The sequence below is a fragment of the Triticum aestivum genome, chromosome 3D, assembly GCF_018294505.1.
Source record: "Triticum aestivum cultivar Chinese Spring chromosome 3D, IWGSC CS RefSeq v2.1, whole genome shotgun sequence".
Lineage (NCBI taxonomy): Eukaryota > Viridiplantae > Streptophyta > Magnoliopsida > Poales > Poaceae > Triticum > Triticum aestivum.
Window position 1 is genome coordinate 331,723,179 of NC_057802.1, and position 17,205 is coordinate 331,740,383.

Genomic DNA, 17,205 nt, shown 5'->3' on the forward strand with positions numbered 1-17,205 from the left:
GCATCTATATACAACAGTATGTACTCCCTCCGTTCCTAAATATAAGTTTTTTTAGAGATTCCAATAAGTGACTACATACGGAGCAAAATGGATGAATCTATACTTTAAAATATGCCTACATACATCCGTGTTGTAGTCCATTTAAAATGTCTAAAAAGACTTATATTTAGGAATGGAGGAAGTAGTTCATAGTGAAATCTCTACAAAAACTTATATTTAGGAACGGAGGGAGTATTTAGCATGCGTCACAAGGATCTGCGGTAATTGAACTGCAATATGCAAGAAACTGACATTAGTTTCTAGAATACATTCCTTTCTTCCAGATGAAGCGTGCTATCTTGATAAGCTTACCCTACTTTATTTTATTTTATTTGTTCAAATTCCTTCCATTCTAACAAGCCATATATCAATCAACGATTGGTTCTGAATATATGATGAGACACTAGTTGAGCCTTATGAGACACACAACAGGCAGTTTTATAGGTATATATGCTGAAGATGAATAGAAGGCTAATTACAACAGTCCAGGAAATGTGAATAGAGCAAATAAATACCAAGGTTTGAATGATGCCGATAAACACGCCAGAAGGATGTGATCAGTGTACGGGTAAGAAGGGATGTATCATGTTCAAGGAAACCGATCGAGATTATTCATCTGTTAGTTGGGGGCTAGTACACAAAGTTTAAACAGAAAATTTGACGCCTTCATCATCTGCTGAACTGCCCTTAAAGATAACTGCCTTTCCCTTCTGTTCCAGCAGCCTCAAAGCTCGCATGAGGACACCACGATCAATTCCCGCAAGTTCTGCAACAGGCGCCACAGGAGAGAATGATTCAAACTGGGCACAATACTAAGACAACTTTTATTATGAGCAAGGGGCATGGCCTATGTATTACTTTTCTTTTCTTTTTTGCGAATTATGGGCTGTGCATTAGTAATGAGGCACCAGCACCAACTTATGTCACGGCCTAAGCTCCAGAGCGTAGCTGTGCAGGGGAGGTTGCATCATGGCGTGATAGCAGCTGGAATAGGGTTTTCGGAGGATAACCTCTGGCTTATTCATTCATCATATAACATAGATTATCCCTAGCTTTATAGAATAGCCATCCCTAAAAGGAAAACTGTAACTGCATAATTCCAATAGATTCTTATCCAAACTAACCGACTAGGGAATCGAGAAAAAGTAACTTATCACTAAGCGTAGGCTTGGCCAGAAGGCTCCTCCTGAGGCTTGTGCCCGCTATAATACCAAGCCCACATGACAAGTTGGGTAAACATGGAAATATGTATCCAACAGCTAGCTAAGTCTAAATCCTACATGTATTTTACCGTTTCTATTTGATCAAAAAATTTACCGCTTCTACCGCAAATTGCTTCGAAGCAAGAAAATAAGCTTAGCCTCACGGAAATATTGAAAATGGAAAATCTAATCTTGTTGGCTAAAGGGGGGAGAATCCCTCCATTAACTGTGTGCTCATTTAGATAGAAATGAGCCTTCCGCGGATCGAACGCGAGTGGGTGGGCTTACACCATAAGCTCCAAGCCAACCGAGCTAGCGCTCGGTTCTTAATGGAAAATCTAATCTCATCACCATGAAGTTTGGTATACTTACCGGTCCCATGTGTTTCAATTCCAGAGCGTATATCTTCAATTGTTGTTACTTCCAACCCATTTTCCTTTACCTACAAGCATAACAGAGATAAATATGAAGTCACTGCCACTACTCATTGATAAATTGATAGCTTCGAAAGAAACATGTTTAATAGAATACAAAGTCTTACGAAGTGTAATATGTAGTTAGCCCAATCTTGAATCCGCAGCCAAAGAATGAGACACTTCTTGTGACTTTTGTCAATCCACTCTGCGCGCCCTGCAGTTTGAACTTGGCTTTAAGTAGTTGCACACAGGCCAGGGGTAATGAAGGCATCCATTACCTAGAAAAACAAAACTACACACAGCTACAACAATAACTAAAGATTTAATGTTGTGCAGAATAAACCTTCACTAACAAGAGCTGCAAGGAACACTTCCTTTGCTTCATAGCTTAGAGATCCTGAAAGCATGCAAGTTCAGTGCAACGTCAATAGGAATGTCCAAATGGATTGGAAACTCGTCGAGTGAACAAAATTTTCATGTATACACTAGTCCCGCATGCTCAAAAGGCTCCATAGTAGGCCTTAGGAACACATTACCATCATGCCAAATCACTATGTTATAACACTTTCAACACAGTAAGACATATTTTTGCTGAATTGCAGAAGAGTAGTAGTCAAAACACAAGGTTCAGACAAATACGACTTACTCTCAATCTTTGGATTGGAGAACAACGGAAAATCTTCTTCCAGGGAGATTATATACATCTTTTGACTTCTACAGTAATCAAGTATCAGCTCTTTCCATAGTTGCACTTGCTTTTCACGTGTTTCTCTCACAGGCTGCAAACTGGGAACAAATGTTGTCATGATATTATTATCAGTCCATGTACATATCAAAGTTAGTGTTTAACAGAAGTTTTCAGAGTTGGTTTTAAGATAACATACACAAAAGTTCACTTACATTACTCAAACAAATGTAAGAATTAGTAAAGCAAGGAAATGCTTCAACTGCTACACACACTGTTGGGATATGAAAGAAAGATGCCAGATTTTAACATCACATATCAAAATAGATAGGCTTAGACACTCTGAACCAAATACCATGTTAAAACTTTGGGGATGCTATGAAGTAGAAATTTGCAAAGAGAGGCATTTGAGTTTTAACCAACGGCAGATTCTCTGAAGAAACAAGTGCTTAAGCTTACTAACAATATTCCTTTAGTGATCCTGATCTACAAATCCTGCTTACATATTCATTCTTCACTTACACAATAACATTAACCACAACAGCAACAACAAAGCCTACAGTCCCAAACAAGTTGGGGTAGGCTAGAGGTGAAACCCATAAGATCTCGCAACCAACTCATGGCTCTGGCACATGGATAGCAAGCTTCCACGCACCCCTGTCCATAGCTAGCTCTTTGGTGACACTCCAATCCTTCAGGTCTCTCTTAACATGGATAGCAAGCTTCCACGCACCCCTGTCCATAGCTAGCTCTTTGGTGATACTCCAATCCTTCAGGTCTCTCTTAACGGACTCCTCCCATGTCAAATTCGGTCTACCCCGCCCTCTCTTGACATTCTCCGCACGCTTTAGCCGTCCGCTATGCACTGGAGCTTCTGGAGGCCTGCGCTGAATATGCCCAAACCATCTCAGACGATGTTGGACAAGCTTCTCTTCAATTGGTGCTACCCCAACTCTATCTCGTATATCATCATTCCGGACTCGATCCTTCCTCGTGTGGCCACACATCCATCTCAACATACGCATCTCCGCCACACCTAACTGTTGAACATGTCGCCTTTTAGTCGGCCAACACTCAGCGCCATACAACATTGCGGGTCGAACCGCCGTCCTGTAGAACTTGCCTTTTAGCTTTTGTGGCACTCTTTTGTCACAGAGAATGCCAGAAGCTTGGCGCCACTTCATCCATCCGGCTTTGATTCGATGGTTCACATCTTCATCAATACCCCCATCCCCCTGCAGCATTGACCCCAAATACCGAAAGGTGTCCTTCTGGGGAACCACCTGGCCATCAAGGCTAACCTCCTCCTCCTCACACCTAGTAGCACTGAAACCGCACATCATGTACTCGGTTTTAGTTCTACTAAGCCTAAACCCTTTCGATTCCAAGTTTTGTCTCCATAACTCTAACTTCCTATTTACCCCCGTCCGACTATCATCAACTAGCACCACATCATCCGCAAAGAGCATGCACCATGGGATATCTTCTTGTATATCCCTTGTGACCTCATCCATCACCAATGCAAAAAGATAAGGGCTCAAAGCTGACCCCTGATGCAGTCCTATCTTAATTGGGAAGTCATCAGCGTCGACATCACTTGTTCGAACACTTGTCACAACATTATCGTACATGTCCTTGATGAGGGTAATGTACTTTGCTGGGACTTTGTGTTTCTCCAAGGCCCACCACATGACATTCCGTGGTATCTTATCATAGGCCTTGTCCAAGTCAATGAACACCATATGCAAGTCCTTCTTTTGCTCCCTATATCTCTCCATAAGTTGTCGTACCAAGAAAATGGCTTCCATGGTCGACCTCCCAGGCATGAAACCAAACCGATTTTTGGTCACGCTTGTCATTCTTCTTAAGCGGTGCTCAATGACTCTCTCCCATAGCTTCATTGTATGGCTCATCCGCTTAATTCCACAGTAATTAGTACAACTCTGAACATCCCCCTTGTTCTTGAAGATTGGTACTAATATACTCCGTCTCCATTCTTCTGGCATCTTGTTTGCCCGAAAAATGAGGTTGAAAAGCTTGGTTAGCCATACTGTCGCTATGTCCCCGAGACCTTTCCACACCTCAATGGGGATACAATCAGGGCCCATCGCCTTGCCTCCTTTCATCCTTTTTAAAGCCTCCTTGACCTCAGACTCCTGGATTCGCCGCACAAAACGCATGCTGGTCTCATCAAAGGAGTCGTCCAGTTCAATGGTAGAACTCTCATTCTCCCCATTGAACAGCTTGTCGAAGTACTCCCGCCATCTATACTTAATCTCCTCGTCCTTCACCAAGAGTTGGCCTGCTCCGTCCTTGATGCATTTGACTTGGCCAATATCCCTCGTCTTCCTCTCTCGGATCTTGGCCATCTTATAGATGTCCCTTTCGCCTTCCTTCGTGCCTAACCGTCGGTAGAGGTCCTTGTTAGGAATAAGCAACTTCTATTCCCATGAGGCCATAGGCCGATATATATATACATGTACAGGTGTGGAACATATGCAGGAAACCCCTTATACAATGGGATAAATACAAAGGAGTACATGACTTATAGTATAACTCTAACACCCCCCCCCTCAAACTCATGGTGGAGGAACAACACTGAGTTTGAAGAGATAAAAGCCATGTTGTGCTCTAGTCTGGGCCTTCGTCAGGAAATCCGCCAACTGTAACTCGGAAGGCACATACTGAAGAGCAATAACCTGATCCTGCACACCAGCGCGCACATAGAAAGCATCAACACCAATATGCTTGGTGAGCTCATGCTTCACAGGATCACGCGCAATGCTAATAGCACCTGTACTGTCAGATAAGAGCAGAGTCGGTGTAGTGACAGAAACACCAAAATCCTGAAGTAACCACCGTAACCAAGTCACCTCTGCCGTCAAAAGAGCCATGGCTCGCAACTCAGCCTCAGCACTCGAACGGGAAACTGCAATCTGTTTCTTCGTCTTCCAGGCAATGAGAGAACCGCCAAGAAAAACACAGTAAGCAGAAAGTGAACGGCGATCAGAAGGATCACTAGCCCACGTAGCATCCGAATAGGCCTGAAGCTGTAAAGAACTGGAGCTAGGAAAGAATAGACGGTGAGAGATCGTGCCCCGAAGATATCGGAGAACACGAAGGAGATGACTATAGTGAACCGATGTGGGAGCAGAGACAAACTGACTCAGAATATGAACCGGATAAGAGATGTCCGGACGAGTGACAGCTAGATAGACAAGACTGCCAACGAGATGACGATAACGCGTCGGGTCAGGGAGAGGATCACCATCAGTAGCACGGAGGTGAACATTGAGCTCCATAGGATTCTCAACAATGCGCTCGTCAGTAAGAGCAGCACGAGCAAGAAGATCCTGGATATACTTTGCCTGGGATATAAAAAAGCCATCAGAGGTAGAAGAGACTTCAATCCCAAGAAAGTAGCGAAGAGGTCCAAGATCAGACATAAGAAACTGCTCACTAAGACGGCCTTTTACAAAGGCAATATACTCGGGGTCATCCCCAGTGATGATCATGTCATCAACATAGAGAAGAAGAAGAGTCCGACCACGAGGAGAAAGGTGAATAAACAATGCTGGATCATGAGCACTTGCTGAAAAACCAGCAGTAGTGACCACAGAGGCAAAACGCTCAAACCAGGCGCGAGGGGCTTGCTTAAGGCCATAGAGAGAGCGACGAAGACGACATACCATGCCATCAGGAACAGAATACCCAGGTGGTGGCTGCATGTACACCTCCTCACGCAGCTCACCATTAAGAAAGGCATTCTTAACATCAAGCTGAGATATAGACCAGTGGCGTGCAGAGGCAACGGCAAGAAGTGTATGAATAGTGGTCATATGGGCCACAGGAGCTCGTCATAATCACGACCATGCTCCTGCTGAAAACCACGAGCCACAAGACAAGCTTTGTGACGCTCAAGAGAACCATCGGAGCGAGTCTTAACCTTGTAGACCCACTTACAAGTGATGGGCCGGACTCCGGGAGGAAGAGAAACAAGATCTCAGGTACCAGTGCGTTCAAGAGCAGCAATCTCCTCTGCCATCGCAAACTTCCATTCAGGATGAACAACAGTCTGACGATAAGAAGTTGGCTCAAGAACAACAGCACCAGCGGTGGAAATCCAAATCGATCAACAGGCGGACGAGGACGAGAACGCAAGCCATAAGTAGGCTGAGAGGAAGAGGACGACTCATCCAATGAGGCATCCACAGGTCGTGAACGACGAGTGTAATGCTGAGGAAAAGATGGAACAATAGAAGGAGGAATCGCCAAGGTAGGATCGGGGGGTGGTGACGAAGAAGTCACCGGAGATGAAGGTGTAGAATCCTGTGACATGCTAGGCGAGGAGACCGGAGAGGATGGTGGCTGCAAATCGACTAGAGGTGGAGAAGCAGAGGGAGTGGAACGAATAGACACAGGCGCGACGGGGGTGATAGGTGAGTCAGGAAAAGTGAGGAAAGAGATATCCTCCACTGAAAAAATCGAGGAAGATGGGCGTGGGTAAAAGGGACGAGACTCATCAAAAGTCACGTCTCGAGAGATACGCATCCGATGACCGATAGGATCCCAACAACGATAGCCCTTATGCTCATCACTGTAGCCTAAGAAGACACACTCAACAGACTGAGCGGTCAGTTTGGTGCGTTCGCGAGGGGCAAGAAGAACATAGCAAACACAACCAAACAAGCGAAGCATCGAATAATCGGGAGAACGGTCAAAAAGATGCTCAAAAGGAACGCCACCCTGCAAAGCAGCGGACGGCTGAAGGTTGATGAGATGGGCAGAAGTGGAGATAGCCTCGGCCCAAAAATGAGGCGGAAGAGAGGCGGCGATCATCATCGCACGAGCCGTCTCAAGAAGGTGACGATGCTTGCGCTCAGACACGCCATCCTGAGCATGAGCACCAGGACAAGAGAATTGGGCAAGAGTACCCTGCTCAGCAAGGACACCACGCAACATCTTAGAGATATACTCGCCAGCGGAGTCAGCACGAAAAACACGAGTGGGTGAAGAAAACTGAGTATGAACCATGGCAGCAAAACGCTTATAAATAGACAACACCTCACTACGAGAAGTCATGAAATAAAGCCATGTGTAACGAGAGAAATCATCTATGAAAATAATATAGTATTTATGACCACCTTTCGAAGCGAAAGGAGCCGGACCCCATACATCAGAATGGACTAAATCGAAAGGACGCTTAGACACTAACTCACTATGTGAATATGGTAACTGAATCTGCTTGCCAAGACGACAACCCTGACACTCTAAAGAGACATCTCCTGAGACAGACCCCAGAAGACCTCGACGAACTAAAGACGACAACCGAGAACCACACAGATGACCAAGTCGATGGTGCCACTGCTTGAAGGAACCAGTAACAGAGGCGACAGAAGCGGAGGAACTGGCGATGGTGGTGGCAGCGGAAGGAACATGAAGCCAGTCCAACTCCCAAAGACCCTGAGAATCACGGCGGCGAGGGCCAGCACCAACCAGAGTGTGCGTGCGACGGTCCTGGACAGAACAAGAGTCAACATCAAGGATGACACGACAACCAGAATCAGTAAGTTGACCAGCAGAAAACAGATTCATGGTAAGTCGAGGAACATGAGCAACATCAGGAACAGAATAAGGAGTGGAAAGATTGCCTCTACTAGCAACAGAAAGTGGAGTACCATCAGCAGTGAAGACATGAAAAGGATAATCCAGCGATCGAAGAGAGGACAAAGCGGAAGAATGAGAAGATATATGAAAAGAAGCTCCAGAGTCCAAAACCCATGGGGATGTACCTGACTGTGTAGAGGGCGGTTGCTCAGTGCGAGAAGCATCAGTCACAGAACCAGCAGTACCCGTCGAGGAAGAACCTGAAGCCGCGAGCAGACGCTTAAGTCTCAGAATATCCTGCTCAGTCAAAGCAATGGCTGAAGCTGTCGAGGGAGATGACGAAGTCCCTGAGGATGATGATCGCGCCTTGCGCAGGTGTTTCCGCTTTGTGTAGCACTGGGACTCAATATGACCATCATTGTTGCAGTAGTCACAATGTGGACGGGGGCGACCTGAGCCTCCAGAAGGAGTGGGCAAGAGCGGCGGAGCACTTGAGCGAGAATGGGTCGGTGCAGCAGGTGGAGTGGAAGAAGCCCGAGTAGCGAGCACAGAGGGAACCTCCAGCAAACCAGCACCACGTAAGCGAGTTTCCTCAGCACGAATCTCCGAAAGCGCCTCCATGAGAGAAATACGGCCACGAGCAAACAACTGAGCACGCCGGGGCTCAAACTCCTTACGGAGCCGAGACAGGAACTCGTAGACGCGATGAAACTCCAAATTGGCCTGGACAGCCTGGCAGCAGGGGCAAGTACGACAACCAGCACTGCGGAGAGAATCAAGCTGGCGCCAGATAGCAGAACTCTGTGCATAAAAGTCATCAACAGTAGAGTCACCCTGCTGAAGAGCATGCTCCTGACGAACCACAGAAAGGTATAAGGCATCACCAGAGGGCTCATAGCGCTGACGAAGACAGGTCCACATCTGAAAGACAGTAGGAAGACCCAGAAACTCAGAAGCAAACTGAGGCAGAACACTAGCAGTGAGAACAGCTGCAGCACGAGCATCATCATCAAGCCACTGGGAGTAAACAGACAAAGCACCATGATACGTCTGAAGAGCCTCCTCATAGGCCAAAACCCTCTCATCATAAGCACGATCAGCAGCCTCATCAGCAAGCTTAGCCGCATCCTTGGCGGCCTGATTAGCGTCCGTAGGAAGAACCAGTGGAGTCGGCGGAGTAGGGGCCACTGGAGGAACCGGACGTTGCGGACAGCAGACCTCGCCAGAAAGAACACCCCAGAGACGAATGCCACGCATGTGAATGCGCATGAAGCCAGCGAACTCGGTGTAGTTAGTACCATCGAAGATCACCGGACAGCGAGGGACAGCTACATAGCCCGATGCAGCAGACATTTTTTTTAGCAGAGATCCGAAGAGAGAGCTTCCAATCGGGAACGGGATGCTCGATCTGGGCAGGGAAATCGATCGAGGCGGTCGGGCCGAGCAATCAGGGGCAACGGCGGGAGTCTTCGATCGGTAGGGAGCGAGGCCGGTTGGGGAGCGGGAGCAGCTTCGGCGGCGGCGGGCTTCGAGCGGGAGGGAGCGAGGAGCGGGCTTCGAGCGGGAGGGAGCAGCTTCGGCGCCTGCGGGCTTCGAGCGGGAGCAGCTTCGGCGGCGACGGGCTTCGAGCGGGAGGGAGCGAGGAGCGGGCGGGAGCAGCTTCGGCGGCTGCAGGCTTCGAGCGGGAACAGCTTCGGCGGCGGCGGGCTTCGAGCGAGAGGAAGACGAGCCGGACTCGATCGATCAGATCGGGAGATCAAGGCCGACGCCTTCGATCGGGGAGGATAGACAGATCAATAGCACGAGTTGCAGCGTGCAAAAAATTGACCTAGCTCTAATACCATGTTAGGAATAAGCAACTTGTATTCCCATGAGGCCATAGGCCGATATATATATACATGTACAGGTGTGGAACATATGCAGGAAACCCCTTATACAATGGGATAAATACAAAGGAGTACATGACTTATAGTATAACTCTAACAGTCCTCATATGCCCGACCCCTTGCTTCACCAACAGCTCGCTTTGCAGCCTTCTTCGCCATCTTGTACTTCTCTATGTTGTCTGCACTCCTATCCAGGTATAGGCGTCTAAAGCAATCTTTCTTCTCTTTAATCGCCTTCTGGACATCATCATTCCACCACTAGGTATCCTTATCTTCGCTTCTCCTTCCCCTGGACACTCCAAACTCCTCAAAGGCCACCTTACGAATGCAAGTCGCCATCTTCATCCACACATTGTCCGCATCCCCACCTTCCTCCCAAGGGCCCTCCTTAATGACCCTCTCCTTGAACACCTGAGCTACCTCCCCCTTGAGCTTCCACCACTTCGTTCTAGCGACTTTGGCACGCTTATCCCGCTGGACACGAATCCGAAAGCGGAAGTCAGCAACCACCAGCTTATGTTGGGGTACAACACTCTCTCCAGGTATCACCTTACAGTCTAGGCACGCACGCCTATCTTCTCTTCTCAAGAGGATGAAATCAATCTGGCTAGAGTGTTGGCCACTACTAAAAGTCATCAGATGTGATTAACCACCCCGTGTTTTTCATTTCGGATCTATAAAATGTCATTTTATACCTTATTGACAAGCTAGCTCAGAATAAAACAAGGGATGAGAGATTAAAGAAATTTACATGATTTACAATGTGTTCACATGATTACATGATACTCCCTCAGTTCCAAAATATTTGAGGTTCTAGGTTTGTCCTAAGTCAAACTTCTTTAAGTCTGACCATGCATATAGAAAATATATTGGCATCTACAACATCAAATATATATAATATGAAAATATATTTTGTGACGAATCTAATAAAACTAATTTGGTGTTCTGGATGTTGGCATATTTTAATAGATATGATCAAATTTAAAGATGTTCGACTTAAGAGAAACCTAGAAATTCAATTATTTTGGAATGGAAGGAGTATATCCGAAGTAGGAATAAATAAGTTTAACTGTTACAAAAGGGCAGGGTATAAACAAAAATCATGAACCACTTTTTTGTACAATTTGCACAGTAAATCATTGCCAAACAAATACTCCATAGTACTGGTAAGTGGTAACAAATACTCCCTCCGTTCACAAATATAAGATGTTTTGGATATTCCAATATGGACAACATATGGACTGAAATGAGAGAACAAACGCACTAAAATGATATACATCCTATTGAGAAAAAAGTTAGAACATCCTATATTTGTGAAGGGAGGGAGTATTTTGGAACGAAGGGAGTAATTCAATGAAAAGCAATTTCATTAGTACCATAGTACTTGGAGCAGAAGTTAACTGCACAACTTTGTTACCAGGCACTGATTAAGAATCTCCTACTTCCCCTATACGGCTACACATACTGCAGAATCACAAATCATGCAAAATGTTCAAACGTGTGACACTACTGCTGCTGTTAGGGGGTTGGAGGGAGGAGAGATTACGTAAAGTAGGGCGGGTAGTTGAAGAAGTGGGGGAGCTTGAAATCCACCGTCCTCTGCATCTCCGCTGAAGCGCGGGCTTGCGGAGCGGTCGGATGGACGGCGGGGCCAAGGAGAAACTGCGAGCGGGGACGACGATGCAGGGCCTGCTATTTTAGGTTGGGTGGAAACGGATCAGATTAGATAGTGTTCTGCCTAAATAATGAGTAATTCTTGGACATACCTAGGTTTCCTAGGGTTACTGTGACCGTGGCGATCTGATCGCCGGCGGGACTGATCTTCGACCTCCTCCAATCAATCTGCTTGCCGCCTCTTCTCTCCGCTCGGGCTGATCCAGGGGTGGCTCGTCCACCTGCCCGGCCTTGGTAGGGAGGTTCTGGCCGCTGGCTTTGGTTCAGATAGGGAGAGATGGCAGCGAGTTCATTGGTGACCGATGGAAGAACCAGCCCGGGTCGTACGCCGTGGTGGTCGAGTCGTCAGGGATACGAGCAGAGGAGCTACCTCGGCGCACGAAGCAGGTTTCCGGAGAACACAGTACAGGCGTGCAGCAATAGCAAAGAAGGAGCTGCTAACAGCAACTCCAACAGCCCCGTAAAAATCTTCCCGTGCCTCTGTCAAATTACATATTTGACATGAGGGCGAAATCAAATCACAAATTGACCTGCTTTCGAAAAAAAATCACTCTGCTGACCCTTTCGTGTGACGCCCGACAGCGAGGCGCCGCACACTACTATGCAGCGCCCTTCTCTTAAGCGTCGCACATCCAGCCAGCGTGGCAGCCCTGGGCCAGTTTGCGGCCCCACAGACAGCAGTGCAGCGCCTAAGGCATGGGCGCCACACTGTGTAAAGTGCAGCGCCTATGGCTTTGGCGATGCACATTGACTTAAGCCGCATCGGGCCAGCCCCTCCCAGACAGTTCTTCCCCCTCTGAGGAAGTTGCTCTCTGTACAAAGAGCGGCGGCGGCGCCCCTTTCGGATCCCCCCACACCCCTCTCAGATCTGAAGTTTTGAGGCCCGGATTTGATCTCCAATCCCTCCTACTAGGTAAACTCCTCCGTTCCCTTTCTTTTCCTCCGTTATTTCGTTGCATTTTTATGGATTTGCCCAAGATTAGGTGGAACTTTTGATTTACTTGGTTTGGATCTTTGTTTGCCCCCCCACTATATGATTCTTGTTAGTGACACGTAGATTGTATATTTTTTTAGATATATATGAGATGCCTAGTTTTGTAGATAATTATGAGATGTTGAGTTTTGTAGCTATATGTGAGATGTTGATTTTTTTAGATATATATTAAATGTTGAGTTTATTTGAAATATGAGATGTTGATTTATTTGAACGCATATGACATACTAGATATATATATGAGAATTTGCAATCATTTGAGATGAACTCATATATGTTTATTTGAGATGAACTCATATATGTTTATTGTTTGAACTTTGTAAGGATGGTTTGGCTTCTCAACAATGCCATTGACACACAACACCGGGCCTACATGATGCGCGAGAAGGGGCCGGTAATAATGAGTAATCTAAATATTTAGTAAATTTGCCTTTAGTTGAAATTGACATGCCCTAAGATTTGTCATTACTTGTTTTTTGCAGAAGCTTGAACCTCTGAAGATTCGGTATCACGGGGTCTCTGGTCCTGCCATGCCTTACGATGAGCGGTACACACCGTACATCAAGCAGGCAGGACTACTCCCGTGGATTCAGTTGGTTAGCCGGTCGACGCCGAATCTGAACGCTCCACTGGTGTCCGCTCTTGCTGATCGGGTGAGGCTGGGGAGATGACCGTGACGCTCGAGGATGTCTCGCTGATCACCGGTCTTGCTATCGACGGGATGCCTCTCTGTATGAGCACCGATTCTGATGGGTGGCGCGAGCAGATGATTGCTCCTATCGGTATGGCTCCTACCGAGGCTGAGGCTGATGTAGAGGAGTCAGAAGAGCCGAAGAAGAAGGAAAGGAAAGCAGCCGGAGCTGCTTTCACGTGGATTCAAGCAAACTTTGCGCATTGCCCGGGCCACTGATGATGTGATACAGACACATGATCGTGTCTATATGCGGTATGTTGTCTCGAGGACTTTGTTTCCTGACTCCACGGGCAAGAACGCTCCATGGATGTGGCTGAAGGCGTTGACCGTCTTCGATAGCAAATGGAGCTGGGGTTCAGCGACTCTTGCATACTTGTACCGACAGGTAGTTGGTTTGTTTTGTTATCAACTCATTTGTTCATTACCAATGCAACCTTGTTGTCAACTTAACATTGTTTTTCTTTCATATGCAGCTGGACGATGCGTGTTGCAGGATCACAGATAGGGCAGGCATTGGTGGTAATATGCTTCTACTTTCTATATGGAGCTGGGAGCGTCTGCCTGTTGGACGCCCGAAGAGCGTCAGGTTTAATCCTTGGTATGAAGATGAAGATGACGACTTACGGCGCCCACTTGGGCTTACAAGTGGGATGTGGTTTCCGAGATGACGAACGATGTCAATCTCATGTACCAAAAGTACATTGCCGAGTTGGACACGATTACGCCTGAGCAGGTAACGAGGTCATTACTTCAGTCATTTCCCATGCTTGCCTGAAAAAAAGTCACCAATTTTGCATTGTTGCCCTATTTCATAGGTGGAATGGCAGCCATATGGCGCCGATGACAGACTTGGGTACACCCCGGAGTTTTCCATCAACCCGATGTGCTTGCGGGATAGGGATCTCTGGCTTATGCGGTGCCCACTAATATGCAACTGGGCTGTTGAGTTTTATTTGCCACGTCATGTGTTTCGTCAGTTTGGTCTGTTCCAGCCTCACCCGCCGGAATGGGTGGATACAGACAAAGCACTTCATAGGTAAGAGAGCGTATTGACTAAGCATCGTCAGTCCTTCTTGATTTTGCTAATGTTTGGTATTGTACCATGCAGGTTGGACAGGAGAAGGCAGCGGAAGATAAAGGACTGGGACAAGCATCATGCTTCGTATGTTACCCGCTTCCAGCTTTGCGTGGAGCAAGCTCGTAGTAGTGCACGCGCCCAGCTTCGTGAGCATAACCCACTTGCTTTTGATAACTACATACGATGGCTTCTTGAAAATACTCGAGTTGAGATATGCCCGCCGGCATATAATGAGGATATTCTTGAAGAACCCGTGAACTTTGAGGATCTATCAAAGGGGAAGTACAACAGAGATGTCAGGGTAGGGCAAGGAGTCCCTGCTGTTCCGGTGATTAACTATGTGGTAAAGTGTTCCTTCTTTACTTTCCCGTTGGCCGTATTACACATGTCTGAATGGCTAACGTGTTCATTCTTTCTCATCCGCAGCGCACCGAGATCAAGAAAGCAGCTGATGAGAGCCAGTCTATTCTGGAGAACACACCGGTTGGAAAAGGCAATGATGATGGTTCACTACGAGCATTCCTCAAGGTACATATCGCATTCACTATGAGAGCCAGTCTATGTTGCGGAGTTTGATATCTTCCACACTTGTTCATGTTACAACGTCAGGCCAGGAAGTTAAGGCGGTTATCGAATCTTCTCGGTTGCCGTGATCCCGAATTTGATGAACCATCTGCCTCCAGGTCTGGTACACCATCAGACCCCTCATCTCACCATCAGGGGGACGATGTGAGTTCCTCATATGCTTATCTGGATGATGAGGGTGCGGTCACCCAAGAGGTATGACTAATCCTTTAGATGTGATTCTCACTTGATTACGACGCTGGTCTTCACCATATTGTTTGATTGTGTGATAGGGCCATGACATTGATGATGACATGACTTTGGCGGACGCTCAACTTCGGTCCCCATATGTGTTCAAGCCTAGGCAGCCCAGACGCCGGTACACGCCCAACGACTTTGACAACAGAGGCAACCCAAAGGTGGTCGTAGGGACCTCGCGGATGGCTAGCTTGGATCATGAGGCGGAGGCGGAGGAGGAAGTGCAGGAAGAGGAGGCTCGTCCACCCAGGAAGAAGAAGATTGCCTCCAGGCGTGGCACCAGGAACACGCGCGGAAAGCATTAGTGCTTATGTTTTTTAGTGCTCTTGTAGCCGTTTCATTAGGTTGATGAACTTGTGAGGTTATGTTATATGTTGGTGAACTCTTACTAGTGTGGTATTTGTGTTTGCGAAGTAGTAGTAATGTTGAATTGTCCTAAATGATGTGATGTTCAAGTTATTAGTTGTCTTTGTTCAGTATTTGTGTTTACAGTAATTTTAGTTATGTTGAACAAGTTATGTGAGTGCTGCATGAGCCCAAAATGGCATCTGTTTCTGTAGTTTGGCAATTAACAGCACTGCAGCGCCCAACAGCCAGGCGTTGCACTGTACTGTGCAGCGCCCAACGCTTAGGCGCCGCACCATACAGTGCAGCGCCCGTCTCATAGGCGCTGCTCAACTGGCCATGGCTATCCAAAGAGCCACAGAAGGCTTGCAGCACTGACCATCCACGAAAATTACCAAGTCAGAGTGCAGCGCCCGAGAGCCAGGCGCTGCACTGTACTGTGTGACGCCTATCCCTTGGGCGCTGCACAGTATAGTGCAGCGCCTGTGTTCTGGGCGCTGCACGGCTGTTTGGAAAAACAAAGTTTACAACACGTTCATTTCACCGGAACATCATAATACTTACAATGACTGCAACATCACAACAATTTGAACAAACACAAATTTTATGCCGATGAGTTCACAACTTCAGACAATTCAAACATTACTACGACATGGTTCATGACACATTCATTACAAATGACAAATGGCAGCTTGCCCTCACAAGTTCACCAACATCTCACATGCCCTAGAAGATAGTTCACCAACATCTCACATGCCCTCACAAGTTCACGACACATTCATTAGAAGATAGTTGACGACGAGTGCACCCAAGCGAAGTCCCTACTGAGTAGAGCGAGGCCATTCCCCTTCTTGTCACGTGTCGAGTCCTCCTCTTGCGCCTCGCGAGCCTTTGCAAGCTTTCTTGCCCTCTCCTCCTCACGAGCAAGTTTCGCTTGGCGTGCCCTCTCCTCCTCTTGTTTCTTCCGCTTCATCCTCTCCTTCTGACGACGCTCTTCCTCCAAGCCTCTTCGAAACGATTCTTCGAACCGCCGTTGCCGCCTAAGACAATCTTGGTATTGGTCCTTTTTGACATCTTCTGGCACTTCAAGATCTATCCACGTGAAGTACTTGCATAGAGGAGGCGGTGACTGCATACAAAATTTATGTTAGTGTCGACACGCATTTGATAGTAACATTTTACTTCTCGAGTTTACCGGTGGTTGGTCATAGGCGTTAGTTGGAAGTGCACGATCATAAGCATAGTTCAAGCGTACAAAATATCTCCGCCCTTCCGTCCATGATTTCTTTCGGTCGGTGGACACCTTCACCTTGCAAACATCTCCACACCAACATGGCGGGATGTTGACATCTTTCTCCTTCACCTTGTCCAAAGATGCGTCCTCCCACTTGTTCGGCATGTCTTCTTGGTTAGCACACGGTGGCCTTGTCATGGAACCGGATGAAGCCATGCCTACAAAACCGAGAATTCTTGGTTAACCTAACCCCCCACTTAACAATAACCACAACCCTAACCATAGCATAACCCTAACACCAACATCAAACACACATAACCCTAACCCTAGCATACTATGAAAGCCTAACCATACCAAATTAGCAAAGAAACATAACATGATTCAACACAAATTTGCAAATCCAAGCCAAAACTAGGGTTTCCCCAAAGTAGCAAGATTTGAGCAAATGTGACAATTCCTATGGATGAAAACGAGGGGATCGGAGGAGATTACCTTAAGGGAGGGGTTGGCTTCGAAATCCACGGTCAAA

The 17,205-nt window shown here is 46.9% G+C and overlaps 1 protein-coding gene across 2 annotated transcripts; it reads right to left on the reverse strand.

Moving 5' to 3' along the window:
* Window positions 1-449: 449 nt before the first annotated feature.
* On the reverse strand, window positions 450-11,935 carry LOC123078706 (vacuolar protein sorting-associated protein 25). Of its 2 annotated transcripts, none has more exons than XM_044501298.1 (7): window positions 11,602-11,935; window positions 11,382-11,524; window positions 2,304-2,443; window positions 2,001-2,054; window positions 1,783-1,871; window positions 1,614-1,683; window positions 450-805 (listed from the first exon to the last, which is right to left on the reverse strand). In XM_044501298.1, the coding sequence occupies exons 2-7, from the start codon at window positions 11,438-11,440 to the stop codon at window positions 684-686; spliced, it is 534 nt and encodes a 177-aa protein (XP_044357233.1). In that variant the 5' UTR covers window positions 11,441-11,524; window positions 11,602-11,935; the 3' UTR covers window positions 450-683. The 2 variants fall into 2 exon arrangements, with proteins under 2 accessions (XP_044357233.1, XP_044357232.1); XM_044501297.1 differs by having other exon boundaries at window positions 11,382-11,527.
* Between the last annotated feature and the right edge of the window lie 5,270 nt (window positions 11,936-17,205).